This window comes from Mixophyes fleayi, chromosome 11, assembly GCF_038048845.1.
Source record: "Mixophyes fleayi isolate aMixFle1 chromosome 11, aMixFle1.hap1, whole genome shotgun sequence".
NCBI lineage: Eukaryota > Metazoa > Chordata > Amphibia > Anura > Limnodynastidae > Mixophyes > Mixophyes fleayi.
Window position 1 is genome coordinate 77323887 of NC_134412.1, and position 18898 is coordinate 77342784.

General features: G+C 41.2%; 2 protein-coding genes across 2 annotated transcripts; both read right to left on the minus strand.

Annotated features, from left to right (window-relative positions):
- Positions 1-621: 621 nt before the first annotated feature.
- MRPL20 (mitochondrial ribosomal protein L20) lies at positions 622-5374 on the minus strand. Its single transcript, XM_075189775.1, has 4 exons — positions 5227-5374; positions 3213-3323; positions 1317-1394; positions 622-1232 (listed from the first exon to the last, which is right to left on the minus strand). Exons 1-4 carry the CDS (start codon positions 5311-5313, stop codon positions 1059-1061), a joined length of 450 nt encoding a protein of 149 aa, XP_075045876.1. The 5' UTR covers positions 5314-5374; the 3' UTR covers positions 622-1058.
- A 5878-nt stretch (positions 5375-11252) lies between these two features.
- Positions 11253-18246, minus strand: ANKRD65 (ankyrin repeat domain 65). The gene is made up of 3 exons (XM_075190962.1): positions 18050-18246; positions 16503-17052; positions 11253-12090 (listed from the first exon to the last, which is right to left on the minus strand). The coding sequence occupies exons 1-3, from the start codon at positions 18244-18246 to the stop codon at positions 11836-11838; spliced, it is 1002 nt and encodes a 333-aa protein (XP_075047063.1). The 3' UTR covers positions 11253-11835.
- Positions 18247-18898: the final 652 nt, after the last annotated feature.

The window sequence follows — 18898 nt, forward strand, 5'->3', positions numbered from 1 at the left end:
ATTATAAGTAACTGAGGAGTTTTGTGACTACATAAAGACCCAAGACCACAGCAGGCCATGTGTTCTTACTCGGGTCAGAATCTTCAAAGTGACTTATAACATCCATACTTATGTATTAGAAGGAATTAAGCACCCAATACTGTAAATGATTAAGTCATACCTGCCTAATCTCCCGGAATTGCCGGGAGGCTCCCGAATTTCGGGGAGTCCTCCCGGTCAAGTAGGCAAAACGCCTGAAATTTGGCGAAATTCACGGCAGTGAATGGAGGGGGTGGGGCTCAATCGTGTCATTAAGCTCCACCCCCTCCGGTTAATGCCGTGATTTTTGGCTTTTCTATAGTGGGTGCGGGGCTATGGTGACGCAAAATGTCACCACGCCATCCTCCTAGCCCATGTCACATGACTTCTCCCTCGGATCTTCCGGGGGAGAAATCTTAAAAGTGAGCATGTATGGATTAAGTGATGATATCAGAACTCACAGTATACACACGATTATTAAACATAACAGATATATTTGCATAATTTCTGTGTTATATGTATAAAAACATATTACTGTCACCATCGGTAATGGATGGGGGGGGGGGGGGGGGGGAAACAAAAGACAGCTGGATAACACAGCCCTGTCTATCAAAAAACAGTAATTATTTTTATTAAACATAAAAAGGTTATAGCTTGACAAGTAAATAACAAACCAACTCTTTGACACAGAACATAAGAGTTTTCAGCATGCAGTTCCCCTGCACGTTATATTGTCTGTACTTTTTCCACGTATCATAGTACTCTCCTAAACAGATATTAAGTCTATAATACAGGCGTTTTCAGATGAGCTGGGAGCAAGAGTCATTTTTTTTGTGTTGTCAAGCCCCTTTTCTTGTGCCATGGTATAAAAAAAAGTGGACAGTAACTGGGAACCACATCTGCCCTTTTCAGTTACCCGCAAGATTAAATATCACAGAGCCAAAACGAGGGTTTAGATGCACTTTTGTTATTTTCACTGTTGATACAAACAAAGAGCTTTGCTGATGACCTGCAACAGTTTGTAGGAAAAGTTTTTGGGACTAGTGATAATGCACCACGCGAGAAAATATTCCTTCGGGCTCTTTACCATCTCCTACGGCTGAAGCCAAACCTTCTTCCCCTCTCCTCTTAGCCAGAGCTGCCAGCGATTTAAAGGTCTTGGGTTCATAAATGGCCAAATCGGAGACTACTTTCCTGTTTAAGGCCACCTGACACTGAAACAAGACAAGAGATGAATTAATACAACTCTCAATGGGATTGTGCAAACAAAAATAGCAATACTGCTGGTGTGTACTTACTTTGGCAAGATTAGAAACAAAATGAGGGTACTTAATGCCATGTTCTTGAACTGCTCCTGTGATTCGGGTAATCCATAACTGAAAGGAGACAAGCAGAACAAATATGAACCAAGAAAAATTCCATTTGCTCTTAAGGCATATAGTCCAGTCTAGCTAGTAGTGCTCAGTGTCAGTCACACTAACACAGCCAAATCACTGGTCAGCTACACTTTCCGATAGAATTAAAATATATAGTTTTTATTTACTTAAATTATCTCAGCAAAGAGAACAGGTAAAATGAACCAGTTTTAGAAAAAACATAGCTTTAATACTTATAATATGATATTGTTAAATGTAGGCACCGGTCAGATCAGGGAACATTTATTGGCTAGTGAATGCAGCTTGAACAGAAGCCGAAATAGCATAACATTGATCTACAAGCTAAACAAATCAACAATACAAATGTATTTTTTTTTTTTGCTAACAGAGCTTGCTTTCTTCTCCTTAGTGTCCATTTGTCAGCAAAACTGGCTAAGTATGGCAAGTGGTGGAAGGGGGAATGGACAGTTATTCATTCCTATACTTTAGGATGTTAGTTTGGTGGCCGCTAGCACCTGCATTATATTATGGGAAATCAGGATCAGGATCTGACCCATGCTGGAAATGAGAGGCAACCACTGAATTGAGTAGTGCTGAAGCCATACAATCAGGAGACGGCTATTATTTCTAGCAGTGCATGTGATCTCAGACCTCGCCTGCCTCCAGGGAACTGTCTGATACAACAGCGAAGCTACTTCAGGTGAATGGTCGGGAATTCTAAGGGCAGAGAATGACTCAGTGATGCCACTAGTCAACTGATGAGCTGTATTCTCATGATTATGGGTTAAGCCCACAAAATAGCTTCCTCCACTGAGCAGGTTCATAGAGCAAAAGGAAGAGAGAATATACAAAGTGCACAAATGCTCTGATAAACTATAATTCTCATAACGAGATGGTGGAACTATTATGTCAAACTCAATTTTTATTAACTGTTAGAATTAAGCAAAATATTAAAACAAATAAACTTTAAAAACAACCGTGTGCTTTAATATCTAACTTTTTAAAGGCGTTCCGCCTGCTGTATTTGTTGCCTTTAATTATACAAGGGAATTTTCTTTAATCTATTTGCTCCAATAGACCCAAAGATAGATTGAGCATTAGATAGGTAGTCAGCAAGACACGATATATTTACCAACCAGAATTATTGTAGCAGCTACTGGTAGTTAGAGATAGCGATTGCTACATTTTGAGAACCAATTCTTATTGATGATACATTATATCTCAGCAATCTACAAAGTCTTCAATGGCACCTTTAGCACTATTCCCAAAAATAATTTGAATATATGGTTACAGTTCATCCAGCGGATTTTAAAGCACACAGTTTTTTTTTCAAAGTTTTGATATCTTGCTTAATTCTAACAGCTAATAAAAATTAAGTTTGACATAAAAGTTCCACCATCTCTTTATGAGAATTATAGTTTATCAGAGCATTTGTGCACCTTGTATATTCTCTCTTCCTTTTTCTCTATGTACTATTACTATTCTTAGGTTTCACTCTCTAGATTATGGCACCACTTGAGGATTAGCCATAATATAAGAATGATGGGAACATGCTCTGAATCACTGGTGCAATAGAATTAGGTCATCCTCCCCTCCTTTTTTCCTGTTAGATATGTATCACCCACTGTTCAGGTTACCGTTACGTTCAAACATGCAGAAAAATAAAGATCTCTGTGTGATCTCTTGAGATACAAAGTGCACTATTATGTAAGTAATCTGCAAATTGCAAGGTCAACATTAAGTGATTTAGACTGTAATTAATTATATACAGTATACATTGTATTACGTGGGACAGAGATGTGTTACATTATACATTACCGTTCTCATAATGTGCTTCTTAGCCTTTCTGGCTTTGGTTGAATAAACGAAGGCTCGTCGTACAGCTCTCACTGCCAAGCTAAAACAACGATTTTTTCGACCACGAAAATGCTGCATTTAAAGCAAAATAAAAAAAGGGTACAAATCGGTTATACATACAAAATATGTGGCATTTGTTTTCCTTACATTCTAATGGCCTGTAGGACAAATAGAACATTAAATACATTCATATTCCTCTTTAAATCAAGTATAATGTTCACTTAAAAACAGTTGTCAGTTTTCATACGAATCTTAACTTTTAACAACTGTATTCAAAACTGTGGGTTAGCTACAAAATCTATATGTACAAAGCAAGATTCTATACTTGTGCCCTACTTACCCACTGGTTCACACAATATTCACATACACTATGTACTCAGTAATGAAGGTCAACCTTAAAAACAAATTATAACACATCACAATGCATCTGTCATCTCCATGGTAACTCAGGCAATTGTGAGCATTAGTGCATTGAAGGGACCAAAAGATAAATATTAAGGCCCCACAGTCAATGGTGTTATATTTAGCAAAAACGCAAGTTAACCCCCTCCCTTATAAAATGTAAGACCTGCATATAATGATGTGCTCTTGACCCTGGGATGCAGCCTTAAATGATTTGATCAAAATATGAACTAATACCTTGTGTTATTATTTTGCTAGATACACATAGATTGGCAGTGTTAAGGTTAAGCGCTGACAACTGTCTTTTTGTTTTGTATACATATACAGGCATTTATATTGCCATGCAGCTGGTACCATCTATAATAGGGGATATACCGGGCGCTGGTGTATTCTTGCTCTGTTTTTTCCCCCCAAATGTTGTCTTAGCAGCTGTCTATCAGGCCTATTTAAGGCTCTTTTGGGTGTGGCTCAGATGTTAGCCCTAGCTAGATGCAAGCCTCTGTACCTGGAAGGTGAGTCCATTTAATTTTAACAGTGTTCAAAGCATATAGGTCAGCGTAGGACCTGCATACAATGAGGTGCCATTGATGCTGGCTTAAATGTTTTGATCAAAATATGAACTAATACCTCATGTTTTCAATTTGCTAAATACACACATATATCCAGTGAATACCCCCCATAGTGTCTCGTGTATGAAGGGCACCCAATACTGTTTATAAAACAGAGACTAAGGGACATATTCAATTGTAGTTTTTCCGTGCCGTGGAAAAACTATTACCGTTAATACGGTAATATTTAGCTGGATTTCAGCTCGCGGCTCAGGGAGTTGAAATGCAGCGAGAAAATTACTGTATTAACGTTTTATCCACGCACTACTACTATAATAACGGTAATAGTGTGCGGGATAGACCGCAGGATTTTCGGAGTTTCCGCCGAGAATTGAATATGCCCCCTGGTATTTATTCACATTTTTCATTCAGAGTTTTCTTACCAGATATCTGTCTGACCCTGACTTCAGGTGTACACTTGTAAAATTTGAGCATATAGCAAAATGTAACAGTTATCAGAAAGGAATTGATTATGAATTTAAACAGTTTGTTTTTTGTTTTTTTATTTTATAACAAACACACCCCTGCTTGGCCATTTGAAATAGTGCAAGGAATATGTATTTTTTTGTAATTTGGTTCTACAACGTCCAAACAGAATTACCGTATATTTTCGGATTCATCGGCCATTAACAGTAAAGAAAAGAACAACACTGACAATAAGAAAGTGTCCTTGCCCTCTCCAGCAACCCAGTTTCTTAAATCAGTCTTTGGGAGCCTTTTACTCTTCAGTTGTTGTGGAGCTATAACCCCCAGCAAGACATGACAGACTAAAATGGCATGCTGGGACTTGTAGTTCCACAGCGGCTGAATGACCACAAGTCGCCTACGCCTGCTTAAGCAATAAAAAGGGACAGGTGCTAATTGCCACCAGCATTGACATTCAGTGGTACATGCATGGGATCTCTCCCATGTAGTGAGCTGGAAGTGCTGGCAGTCTGTGTATGACCCACGTTCCCCTCACTTACCCGGGCATGTTTAAGCACCTCCTGAACCCTCCAATAGCGATCGGGACCCCGACTCCGAACCCATCGTGACAAGCTGAGGAAAACCATGCTGTGCCCTCTATCAAACTCCCCGCTGCCCTTAACAATCGTGGAGTCCAAATGCTCAGCGTGCGCATTAGACGTCAAGCATTTTTTTTTTTACAGCAAGCTTTATTAACAACAATGTTATAGACATGGCCATAACTGTATTAGGTCCTCTAAGTAGGGACAGCGCAGTGATAAGATTATGGTGTGCCCAATGATACTGAAAACTGTATTTGTTTTTACTACATCAATGCTAATAAAAGAGACATGTCAGCATACTGAGAGACATTCATGAGGATACCAAAACATTAAGGGCCCAACCTTAATTCATACTTACCTTGAATGTCAGGGAGACTCCCTGAAATAGGGGTGATCTCCCTCACTCCCTGAAGATTCTGACATACTCCCTGATGCTGAGCCAGTACATGACGTGGTTGGCTTCGCCATCTGTGGCATGATGACACGGTTCAGAAATTGTGTCCTATGTCCATGTATTGATGCCTATGGAGGTGGCCATTTTCATGGAGACCAAGATTTAATCAAAAGACTTGACAGGTAAGACAACATGACTTCAGTAATGGAGACAGAAATGTAAAAGACACTTCAGTTTCTAGAGATGTATTAGAGATTTATTAGCTGCTTTACTTTAACGCATAGTTGCCTACTCCCACATTTCTGGGAGACCTCCCGGGAGAGCAGGGCAACCTCCCGGTTCTCGGCCCCTCAATAGATAAGTGGCGGGGATGGGGCTTAATGATGCAACTATCACGTCATCTTAGATTGTGACAACCGTTTAGGGGCGGGGCTAAAAATGATGCAATTCGTTAAGCCCCGCCCTACATGCTCACCTCCCCCGGCATCTTCCTTAAACCAACGAGGAAAAGTTGGCAAGTATGAGCTTAATTGATCTTCGGACGTAAATCTATTTGCGTGCCGTATCGTGTGTAAAAAAAAAAAAAAAAAAGCTCTGCAAAAATCAGTGTTGAAATTACCATACTAATGGTAATAGTGTGTGGCAGGCATTCTGAAGAACAACACTGGGAAATGAATCTGCCTCTATATGGAAGAAAGAGACGCCTATCTATAATAACATATTAGCAGGCATTTTAAACAAGTGTTACAAGCTATAACAAACAAATCTGTCCAGGAAGCTGGAAGGAGCTGGGAGCCATATGTGGAGGCTTGGAGGACTACCTGTTGCCCATCACTGTTCTACAAGGTAACACTAAACACTTCCTTGGATGCACCAGCTAAACAGCAAAGTGTCCTTTTGAAGTGTAAAAGAAGGGATAAATCTATTTGTTGTCTCTGGTTCTTAATTGGATCATTTTGTTGTAGTTATATAGGGTTGTGAGTTTTTTGTGACACCAAATTCATAGCTATGCAGGGGAGGGCTGTCAAATTTTAGCCCGGGGCGCAAGACTTTATTCAGCAGCCTATTAGGAACATTTTAAAGTATAAAAAATGCCGGTGACCCAGTCCAAGGTAGCCCACTATGGGACCTGCCCAGGGGACAGATGGCCCCCAGCCTAGCCTGCCCCTGTGGCTATGATTCCAAAGAAATTATTAATTTTGTGCTAGAGTGATTTCCATAAAACTAAGATCATGTCTGGTATTAGTTTCCCACTTACAATCAAAACCCAATTGATTAGAGGAAGAGTGCTCTCTAGGACCCCTTTCTTGGGCAATCAATATCCACCACTGCTATTTACCCTGGTATAATCCCTCCATTGCCACAATAAATAATACTTGCCAGCTTTGGCAAGATTGCCTCCAGGAGATCGGGGGAGAGGTGGGGGTGGGACTAGCCGAATCACATAATTTGGCCCTGCCCCTACGCGGTTATAACACGTTCTGGCCTATTACAGCAGTGCACGGGGCCACGATGATGCGCAAATCGCGTCTTAAGGGGCTTATGACCCCTGCCGCTTACTTTAACAAATGGCTTGGCACCAGGAGGTTGCTCTGCTCTCTCCTGTGAGTCCGGAGGACTCCCAGAAATTCGGTAGTCTCCTGGACATTCCTGGATAGAAGGCAACTATGCAACAAATCCTTGTAATATTTTGCTGGTAAGGAAGAGAGCTGGAGAAAAAGAGAAAAACTCAAATAGATCAAGTGTATTTCAAAACCATTTATTTTTATTTAAATATAGGAATCACACTTACAATTTCCACATAAAATACAAGCATAAAATGGATTAGCCTTGTTCTCTGCTATGTGTTTTAGAAAATCTTCTTCACTGGCAATTCTGAGAGCACCTCTATTGAAAGGACAACTAAATCTTAAACATTTAACATGTTTCCCTGCATATGGCAGATTCATCAAAGATGGCTCCCCTGTTTTACTTTTAGTTTGGGACTAAACGGGAAGCATGGGGTCTGCAGACCAGTTTACATAGGTGTTAGGAACAGCAGGTAACTGTTTCATTTTGGCTGCTGCAGTGTTGTTGTCAGCCTGGGTGTGATCACAGATTGAGCTACAGATGAGTGGAGTGCCTGACACCTGTCCTGATTGGTTACCACTGCTTTAAATACCGGTCAGCTTCACTAAGCCTTTGCCAGTTTGTGCTCCTGTTCCTGAGAATATTCTGCTCCTATATACATATTGATAGATAAGGAAAGAATCAGAAGATTGATAGGGTGCACAAGACTAAGCACAACCAGCGAAACGCGCGTCGGCGTTCCGCAGGATGCTTCGGCCTCATTATACTTCTATAGGGGATACTTTGAATGATTGATTGCTCCAATATATCCAGAGTTAGTGGAGCGCCATCTAGGCAGTTAGCAAATCACACTCCATAATCTGCATTTGTCTAGTTATTTATCGCACTGTTGTCTTGAGAACAACATCTCCATTTATTTATTTGGAAGGATTACTATCTTGTGTATCAGCTAACCCAGGGGTAGGCAACCTGCGGCTCTCCAGATGTTGTAAAACTACAAGTCCCAGCATGCTTTGCCAGTAGATAACCAGCAGATAGGTGGCAAGGCATGCTGGGATTTGTAGTTTAACAACACCTGGAGAGCCGCAGGTTGCCTACCCCTGAGCTAACCCTTAGCTGGCAAAGGAGCTACTTAGCTAGCCAGCAATATACTATGCTAACTAGCTAGGCTTCTATTATGGGATAGCAGTTTACATAAATACTTTATACTTTTTAGTTCTATCCAGACACAGTGCGACTTAAATTTGAGATTGCTGACTACATCTAGATAGGAGGTATATACTCCTCACAGACATTAGGATCTATAAATTCTAACCCCGGCTATTATTGTATCAGGCTAGTAGAGAGCATCCAGCTAGTTCATTGTGCAATTGTTTTTAGATATGATATTCCTTTTAGATATCTCGCTGTTTTAGTGATTAATAAAAGTTATGTTACGTTTTATTATAACATACATTCACCTATTGTAATATTAAACCAGTTTATAGAGTTCCAGTGCACCCTATCAATCTTCTGCTTCTTTCCTTATCTATCAATATGTATATTATAGCAATAGGTTGCACCCCTTTTTGGCATTAATTGAGAGGTACTTATCCTTCAATACTACCATATAGGGTTTGTGCTCTTCACTAGTGCGACAGGAATCAATCTTTGCCTTTTTCTTTTTCTTATATTTTTTCTTATTGTTAATATTTTGCTCCTGTCTGATATTTGGTTTTGACCTCTACCTGTGACCTGATTGCTTCCTGGATAAGACCTTTTGCTTGTGACTCTGACCATGAATATTGCTGCCTGGGCTGACCCTTTGCCTGTTGTTTGACTCTGCCTTTCTTCTGTGAGACTACCTCCCAGCTGCAGGATTGTGGTGCCTGCTATCTGCTCCATCAGACTCTCATCTGTCGGCTCTGTTTCACCTTCCAGTATTACAGCTTGATCTTGCTCTGGCACCTTACCTAGCAGTGTTGCTCTCCAGCTCCATTCCCTACTCTACACTGCCAAACCATAATACTGGTGGAGTTTGGTACTGCATCATATTGCTACACAGTGTACCTGCTTAATTGGGTACGGGGTACATCCTGCATCAGCATCCTGCTGCCAAGTCCTTTGTGGTGCCCACCTACCTGAGTTAAATTACCACTACTCGAGATTAAGTCCTGGGGACAACCGAGTACCGGTGAATATATCCATTTCCATGGGAAAGGTGGTTGCTCAAGGTGAAGCTCTCGTCAACAACAGGTTCTGATAACTTAACTCGTAGAGCGATTCTTCACAATAGGTTTACAAGTTTTCCTTTTAAAAATGATGAGATTTAACAATAGTCAAAAGGCACTTTCTGCAGACTACTATACAATACACAGTGCACTTTCTGAAAAGGGTCAAAGAGTCATGATCAGTTGTTAAAATATCATTAAAGTTCATAGTAAGTAGGTGAACATTTTAAAAAGAAGATGACTCGACATATCAGGAGAACGTTTAGTGGGGTAAAAGTCTTAATAATTATGGGGGTAATACTGTAGAAACTGGGAAACATTGGTAGAAAGATGGGGACGGAAATGGTGGATTGGTAGAAATGGAGTCTGCATCGTTCATTAAAGTTCATGACCTTGTCAAACACAAGGAGCAAGCCGTGGAAAGACAACGCATGCATCAAAATCAGGTTCATTATTGATACAAATTCCATTGAACAATGTTTAATGAAAGTATGGAGGAAATGCCACAGCAAAATATTGCAGTTTGCTTAAAAAAATTAAAACGGAGTGTGCAATTAATAATATAAGTGACTGATAACATAGTTGCTGTTAAGTTCTAGGGACAGTACCAGGCTTTAAAAATGTCCCTATTTTTTTTCAGTATTGAGCAATTGTACGATATGACTGGATCCTAGGAAATTAATAGGCAGCATTATCTGGAAAACTGGTTTAATCCATAAAATGTTTGTCTTCAAGTTATCTGTTTAGGCAACATGATCACTTTTAATACTGAAAGCTGCAAGAGTAATGGTCAAAGGGATTCAATAATGATAAACGGGCAGCAGGTGGCGATAGAGCACATGGTGACTCATGGTGACTATTATTACAGGTTACAGGAAATACTTTTATAGAAGAGAAGGCATTCACGTTTCCCAGCAAGCTAGAAAGAAAAGTATCTCCACACATAAAGAAAAAAAAAATACAATTGCTGGAGGATGTGCATATGACCACATCATGCCATTCCTTCATATGCATTGTTACGGAGGTTAAATTAATTTAAAGTAGGATTGGGTAAACAACACCGATCAGTTCTGAGATTAAACAATCACAGGTTGAACCTCTACACTGTAATTTGTCAACTTGGTGTTATCGTTCCAGACTACACTCAGATAGCTAGTACCTCTTCCTGATCATCTTTGGTGGTGCTTGGCTCTCACGGTAGTAGGAGACCCAGGGGCCTTATGGCTCCTGGGGGATAGGGAGGAATAGAGACCCCAACACTGGGTTTTGACAGCCCATTGAGTGATTTGGAAGTCATGCACTTAGGACTTCAATACAAAAAAGGGACATCTCTGGTTGATAGCCTTAGAGTCACTTTGTGAGAACCTGCTGCTACAGGGAGAGTCAAGCTGGGTCGAAAGAGGTCCAGGCTATATGTAGGTGCTGGGAGCCTATTAAATACAGTAAATGGAGGTGATCATCATCATCACCATTATTTATATAGCGCCACTGATTCACGCAGCGCTGTACAGAGAACTCGCATCAGTCCCTACCTCATTGGAGCTTACAGTCTAAATTCTCTAACACACAGAGAGAGAGAGAGACTAGGGTCAATGTTGATGGCAGCCAATTAACCTGCTAGTATGTTTTTGGAGTGTGGGAGGAAACCGGAGCACCCGGAGGAAACCCACGTAAACACAGGGAGAACATACAAACTCCCAGGTGAGGGTTCTTTTTCAACTTTATTACAGTGCCAATGCAAAAGAAGTAAAAGGCGTCTCGAAATCCTGTTTGCCCGTGAGAGAGCATTTTCATCAGTATGCTATGCTTTCTCCAGCTTGCACTGCAGGAGAACTGTGACATGTAGAGGAAGCCTGGCCTAGGAGAGAGGATAAAGCAGTCTGACAAGTCTACCTGGATGGTGAGCTGAGCTGGCAGAGTAAAGAGCTGGCACTTCTATGCACCCCCAGCTTCCTCTATACCTCGCAGCTCTTCTGTGCTGCCTGGAGGAGACATGCCCTGAAGAGAGCATAGTGCACAAAAGTCATGTGGAATAAAATGCTCTCTACCAAGTAACTGTGGTTACTGAGGAACCACATTTTCTTTTTGCTAAAAATGTATTCTATTTTTATGTATTTTTTCATATAGCATACATATGAGGGAAATTTATCAAGCTGCAAGTTTTCGGCGGGTTTGAAAGGTGGAGATGTTGCCTATAGCAACCAATCAGATTCTAGTTATCCTTTATTTAGTACATTCTACAAAATGACAGCTAGAATCTGATTGGTTGCTATAGGCAACATCTCCACTTTTCAAACTCGGAGCTTGATAAATTGACCTTATGATCTCAGTAAAACAGTAATATATGATTTTAGGGAACCCAGTCTTCTGACACCATTTTGAAGAAACATAGGCTCAGAGTGCATCTCCAGTCTCAGTTAGAGCTCCGAGTTCTTGTAAATAAGTAGAGACTTTGTTGTGTCCCAGCATGGCTGCTCTCTGCACTGGCGTAAGATACAGACTGTCCTTTATATTCATTGAGGCGCCGTTCTGTACAAGGAACTGTATTACATGAAGATGTCCTGCTCCTGCTGCTCTGTGTAGGGCTGTGCGTCCATGTTTGTCCTGAGTGTCCAGCTCAGCTTTCTTATCCAACAGCAACCGGACAACCTAACAGGAGATAAAACAATCAGCAAAGCTTTACATTAACCAGACGCAAAGAGACAACAGCATAAATAAGTGCAAACAGACACTAAAGAACTACCCTTATTGCCAGGGATGCAGAGTAGGAACTAGCGAGCTTTGGGCCCTGGTGTATGAAGCCTGGGATTTGGGAGCCGGGGGCCCTCAACCCACTGCATCTGCCATGTAGCGGTCCCCATTATCTTCATGCACGGCACCTGCCGCAACAATGGTAGTTCCGCCACTGCAGAGGCGGAACAGTGCATCCTCAGACAGTGTGTGAGGCAGAGAGTGAGAGTCTCCCTCTCACCTCCGAACCTTGTAGCGGTCTCACCCTTTGCACCAGCTAAAGTTCTGCCACTGATTATTGCCTACACTTAGTGAACTGAAACAATATTCAGACAATAAGCCGGGAACCAGTGACATCACAGGATGAGGTACAAGTGTGGGTGGGTGGGTTTTATAACATCAGGTCACATGGGCATCTCAATTGTTCTTTTTTAAAAAAATATAATTTATTGAAGTTTTTTTGGAAAGACAAAAATAAAGAATGGGGTGAGTGGGAAAGGATACTAAGGATCAACAACTCTGTAGAACATGCTAAGGAGCAAAGTCAATGAAACAGAATTGTATAGCATAACACGTACATTAACAAACAAGGTCAAATTCACAGGTCTCTGGAATAGGTAAACATTCACTCGTCATCAGATAGCAGAGGACCAATGGGTAAGAGAGGGGATGATAGGGGAGGAGGGATGTCCAGATTTGTTCCGTCAACACTCAGCTAATGGTCCACCATGCAGGGTATAACAGTACAAATTGAGAAACTCATGTGGAGGAAAAATTTAAACAGTGGCCTCATAATGAGAGAGCCATGGATGCCAGATAGTGCGAAATTTAATAGGTCGGTCGTGGACTAGATAGAGGTTGTGATAAACTCGCATTGGTAAGTTTGCCAGATTCTGTAAATCACCACAGAGCAGAGAGGTCCAATTGTTTCCAGCTAGCAGCTATCGTATGTTTGGCGACATTATGGATGTGTCCGGTCATGGCCAATGTATACTTGTCCGTTTCTGGAATGGAAAGAGAGTAAGATGGACAAGCAGGAAGTGTCAGGTTCATGAGGGTACAGATCAGGTTATAAATACAGCACCAGAAACTCACAATCTTAGTGCAGGTCCACCAATAAGGCTAGACTTGGAAGGATCAGTATAAATCGTGTGTAGGCCAGTAAGGACAAAGTACCCTCTATAGAGCAGTTTACAAGCGTTCACTTTAGTTTGAACTCAGATCTCTTGGAATTCCGTTCCCTAATTTCAGTTCATATTATCCCTATCTGGTTGGCGGTGAGCTATAAGGAGTCAATAAAATGAAGAGAGAAGATTTACATTTACAGAACGTCTCTAAGGGAGTGAGTTGTTAAAGTGATTTGAGCTCTGGGATGGAATGGCAGAGATGTCTAATTTGCCCAGAATTGGTAAAAGCAGTTGTGTCGGATACGGAATCGATGCTGAATGTCCGCAAATTCAGGAAAGAACCGTAAAGAGGGAATATCGGGTAGGAATTTTATATTGTGTTGGGACCAAACTGTAAAAGAGTTGGCGGAAAGATTGCTGATAAGTAAATGTGCTATAGTCCCAAATGGATAGCAAAATGTGCGTGGTGGGGAATAGGAGCGGGGGAAGCGGTCAATGTTTACTAAAGATCCACAGAAGAGTGTACGAAGAAACCTAAGAGTACCTCATAAAGGGCCAGGAGAACCTATCAAAGACCCTTTCAATGTCTAGAGACACCACCAGTACGGGTATACAATATTTGTTAGCTGCAGAGATCAACTCTATTCTGTTATTCGCGGCTTGGTGGCCCGGGATAAAACCCACTTGATCAGGGTGGACCAATGTGGGGATCAACGGGGCTAGTCTCTTTGCCAGCAGCTTAACAAACAATTTTAAATTGACATTCAATAGTGATATAGGGGGCGATAACTCTCACAGAGGCTAGGATCATGGCCATCCTTGGGAATGGCAATGATATGCGCCCTGGTGGTGGTGTCTCTATCAACTTTCTTACCATTTAAGAAGATGGCATTAAAAAAAGAAAAGCATAGGCATAACCATGGATGCAAATCTGTTATAATGTAAGGCAGTAAAGCTGTCAGGCCAAGGGTCAGCAGTGTTCGTAAGTGACTTAATTATCTGGGAAATATCTTCCTCTGTAATGTCCTCATTTGAAGCAGCAGGTTGGGCGTCTGTATGGTGCACACGTGTATTATATATAATATTTTGTGACGGTGAAGTTCTGAAGCTACCGAGGGGGACTGAGATTATTAGAGAAATGTAACTGCACTGAGAAACATGGAAGACAAATAGCAGTAGTAAGAAAAGATGGGTGCAATATTTTTAATGTCTGTTGTTTGTAGTGGTAGTTTTCCTGTACTGTATACCACCTAATAATTAAATAACAAGCCCTGCCCACAATCCACCCCAACTACACCCAGATCCACCAGCCGTGCCCACTGTCAAATGAGACCTCGCCCAGTTTCATAACAGCTAATTTCGTAATATAAAAAAATCATGATAGTACAACTTTTGGGAAACATGGTATTATTGTAAGTTTTAAAACCTGTCCAGTTGATAAAAACACAAACTTTGTCCTGTCCCTTTTAGTCTCCAATCTTCCAGGCTCATGTTTGAGTTGGATGGGGGACATACTGTCCAGTTATAAATATAAATGACATAATGGTTTAGCTGGATGATATCCCTACAGTGCTCAGGTGCCTGAAGCAGATGACTAATTCTAATCTATTAGGTATAACACATGTTATTTATTATTATTATAGTTTATACAGTGGAGATTACAATCTACTTTCTGCACCATAAAGCACACTAACACACCTAGTTCCAATTCACAGAATCCAATTTACCTACAAGTAAGGGGAGAACATATGAACTCCAGCAAGCAAACTAGCTCAGAATAAGGCAGCAATATAAGGCTGAGTTCACACTACAGAAAATTTCTCGCTATGCGATATTGTTAACTATTTTACTAAGGACTGAAAAACAGAAAAAAAAAGTCCCGATCAGCATGCCGATTAATGTGTACACACTATACACGTTTTACAAGATTTACCTTCAGATCTGTGCTCTTCATTTGTCATAACCATCGGCTGAAAAGATCCTGACTCTGCGCACTCCATAGAGATCTATGGACACTGCCGGTCGTGAGTGCTTACACACTGCGGGATTGGAACGACATTATTCCATCGTTGAACGAGACTGCTTTGGAACGATAATCGTTTATCGTTGGAGCATACACATTGATGCGATATCGGGCCAAGCGGTCATTTATCGTGTGATTGGCCCGATAATCGGCTGAAAAACCTATAGTGTGTACCCAGCCTTAGTAACCACTATGCCACCCATACACAGTGAAGCAGATTTGTGGACCCCAAAAGGGGAAGGGCTTAACAAGAAAGTGGGTGGTGCTTTGAACAAATTTGCTCATTTGTGGATGGGGTTTGTCAGAACTGAGATAGGGCTTATTTTGACCCGCTTTCAGGATTCTAAGTGTTGGGCGGTATGGTGAAGGCAGCTATTTTGCGAGATGACCTAAGAATGCAGCCTCTCAAATGACTAACAACCGGTCCTCATACCTCATGTCAATTGGTCGGTGTCACTGGTTCCTGGTGAATTGATAAGTTGCATTCTTATGAATATTTGTTCAGCCCAGAAAATATCTGTTATTACTGCCTGTTGGATACTGATCTTTAAAGGCAAATAAGCCATATATTTTTTGTTTCTTCAAATGTTGTGCATATTAGCAGAAGTTATTCTGTGGCGCTTCAATCATTTTATTTTTCTGCCTATTTGTGGACTATTTATTATTAAAAGTAGAAGCAGCCTCTCAGTCCCCCATTAAATGGAAATATCAGCCATAAGTAAACAGTGCCCCCAGTGGACAGACTGACATGGACCTTAGTAGAACACTGATTTATTTCACTTTTCAACAAACAATCTCTTAGACACAAGCCTGGACTTGCTACTCTGACATTTTCTACGAGACAAATAAATATTTATTTAAAATAAGCCACGTTCCAGCGTAATATATACTTTTTAACATACATTTGTGACCTCGTGTGCTTTCTTTTAGGTCTAACTGTCATGCAGTCTGCCTGCTTTTATATTTATCTGTAATTTTGCTATTTCCCTTTTTACCAGTCTGCCAGATCAAAAGCGTTTTTGACAAGTGTTCTGTGCTTGCCTGGACTAATTACCTGTCTTTCCTCCCTTGTGTACTATAATTAAGTACATCAATTTCCTTGTTTGAGTAAGTGTAGTTGTCCTAGTTACAGTAGTGAAAGTTCTTTATCTTAATCTGTGTTTGCCAATCAGTATACATACCTCTAAACTACCATTGCCAGCTGCGATTGTAAAAGCTGTCCTTCCCAGCAGGTCCTGGCCATTCACATCAGCCCCCTTTTTCAGTAGATAGTCCAAAGCTTCCAGTTTTCCAGTCTCTGCTGCAATGTGCAGTGGGGTCAAGTTCCCAGAAGCCTCCAGTTCTAGCGAGACGCCGTGCTCACTCAGAAGTTCCATGATATGGACATGGTTGCTCACTGTTGCCCAGTGTAGTGGACTCCACTGGTTGTTGTCACCTATACATGGGTCTATGTTTTTCTTAAGCAAAAGCTGTGTGATGAGTGTATGTCCATTGGCGGCTGCTAAGTGCAGAGCTGTTAGACCCCCTTTGGTAGGTGCGCTAGCGTTGGCTCCACGGTTTAACAGCATCTCAGACAAGTGTGTATGTCCGCTCCATGCTGCATGGTGGAGAGGCGTACAGCCGGAGGAATCTTGAGTCTTCAGTGAAGCCCCTCGTTGGATCAGCAGCTTTGCTGTAGCCAAGTGACCATTTGATGCTGCACAGTGTAGAGGGGTCCAGCCGAGCTCATCCCTGAGGAAACAGTAAATAGTATTATTTGGGTTTCTAAAAGTATTGTTATAACTTTACTGAAAATGAAATAAAGAGTTGTCCTATGGCTGCCCAAACAAGCTCTGGTGACCATATAGTAAGAACAGAAATAACGAGACAGTAAAAATTAGTTACTTCTAGTAGGGGAAAAATGGCCAGTGAAGTTGAAATAGACTGTAGAGCAAAACGCCAACACGCGTTTCGCTACAATAGCTTTATTAAGGCAAAAAAGAGTGACTGATATTCATAGGAGGAGGCTGGCAGATTTGTCAATGTATTCAATTAATTCAGGAATAATTATCTGTGTATTGAAGGATAACGTCCCCTATCAACAAGCTGCCTGTATGAAGTGAGGAGAGTCCTCCAATGTTCCTAACTTACCAAGGTGTTCCCCCCCCCCCATATGTATGTAAAAGGGGGTGTCTTCATCTGTTATATGGGGGTTCAGGTACCAAAGATTTTTTTTTTTTATCCATAGACCTGTCCTGACCTGATATTTTCAGATCTGACTGGCTGCCTACAAGCTGACAAAACAACAACCAAAGCGATTACACTTTAAAGAGCTATTAGGGATAGAAATGAATCACCTTTTGAAGCATGCACAAATAATTGTTTTGTGAACTGTGTCAGGTCATGTCATTACAAAGCTGAGCACCAGCTAGAATGACCGACATGTCCTTGGATTTTTCAAACATTCGCCTCGCTGAAACCACATGGATTGTTCAGCCTTGATTAATCTAATGTATTCCCTTTCTGTTGATCAGTCGCTTACTTGCAGCCAAGAGACTTTTAAGTAAATATACTGCAAGATGTACAGAGGCTTAACACTGAGAATGTACATCAAGGCTAGCAGAGCTTAACCACCATGAATGGACTCCAGTTCCCAACAAAGACTCACACTCTATAGAGGGATTTATGGGGGCAAAAGTATCTTAGCACTGGAGGTGTGAAAAGCCCAAGACTTACTATTTAAACCTACCTGTCGTCAATCTTTTCTCCTTGTTGAAGGAGTTGTTTTACAAGGCGGGTGTTCCCATTCCAGGAAGCCAAATGAAGCGCTCTCCATTCCTTACTGCCTTGGCACAAATGATCTGGCAGACTCTGCTCTTCGCTCAACTGCAGGCACCTTCTGGCCAGCTCCGCTTCTGGAGTTAGTCTTCCCAATTTCTGCTGCATACCTTGCAAAACAAGGGCCATTACGTCATTAATATTACTCATAATGGAAAATAGAAATAAAACCATTGAATTCCAAGGTGATATCTTATATCGTTATAATAGGCAGTACATTCATTTTTAGAATGCACTTTTATTATTAGCTACTGAGGTGGGCCTGAAGCGCCTGCTTTGTATAGCTGTAGCCCCTTTTTACACTTTTGCGTAGTGTGGGTGCAACTTGCACCCACCTCTTACTCCGCTTTCTCCAGACTTCTCTTGTATTCCCAGGCTTAGTGGGTTAAAGTGTAGTGAGGGGCCCTTTTGAAAACCAGCTCAACTGTTAGATGACACAGGTGTAATAGTGCAGTAATACATACCAAAGATATTAATAAAATGGGCCTGGGTCATCTATCGATAAAGTTCAGTCCTTTATTGAATTCCTCCAGCACATACTTAGCTGCAATAGTTAATCAACAGTGATTCAAAGGTTCTGCACAAGAGCTGACTCTCTCTTGCCCGGGGGATGATTTTCACTCCTTCTCTCAATGTCTGTCTTCTTCCCCTGATCTCACTAGATACTGTACAACTGCTTCTCAGAGCTTACAGGTACCAAGTTCTAGTGTTAAGTTCATCTCAATGCTTGACGTCTAATGCGCACACTGAGAGTGTCATC

Excerpts from the sequence above, each read along its gene's own strand:
- ANKRD65 (XM_075190962.1), bottom strand. The coding sequence starts at position 18,246 with ATGCAGCAGAAATTGGGAAGACTAACTCCAGAAGCGGAGCTGGCCAGA. Across the intron at positions 17,053-18,049 it reads GGAGAAAAGATTGACGACAG|GGATGAGCTCGGCTGGACCC; the intron begins GTAGGTTTAAAT and ends CTGTTTCCTCAG. Across the intron at positions 12,091-16,502 it reads CTGGCAATGGTAGTTTAGAG|GTTGTCCGGTTGCTGTTGGA; the intron begins GTATGTATACTG and ends ATCTCCTGTTAG.
- MRPL20 (XM_075189775.1), bottom strand. The coding sequence starts at position 5,313 with ATGGTTTTCCTCAGCTTGTCACGATGGGTTCGGAGTCGGGGTCCCGAT. Across the intron at positions 1,395-3,212 it reads AGAAGCACATTATGAGAACG|TTATGGATTACCCGAATCAC; the intron begins GTAATGTATAAT and ends GTCTCCTTTCAG. Across the intron at positions 1,233-1,316 it reads TTGTTTCTAATCTTGCCAAA|TGTCAGGTGGCCTTAAACAG; the intron begins GTAAGTACACAC and ends GTCTTGTTTCAG.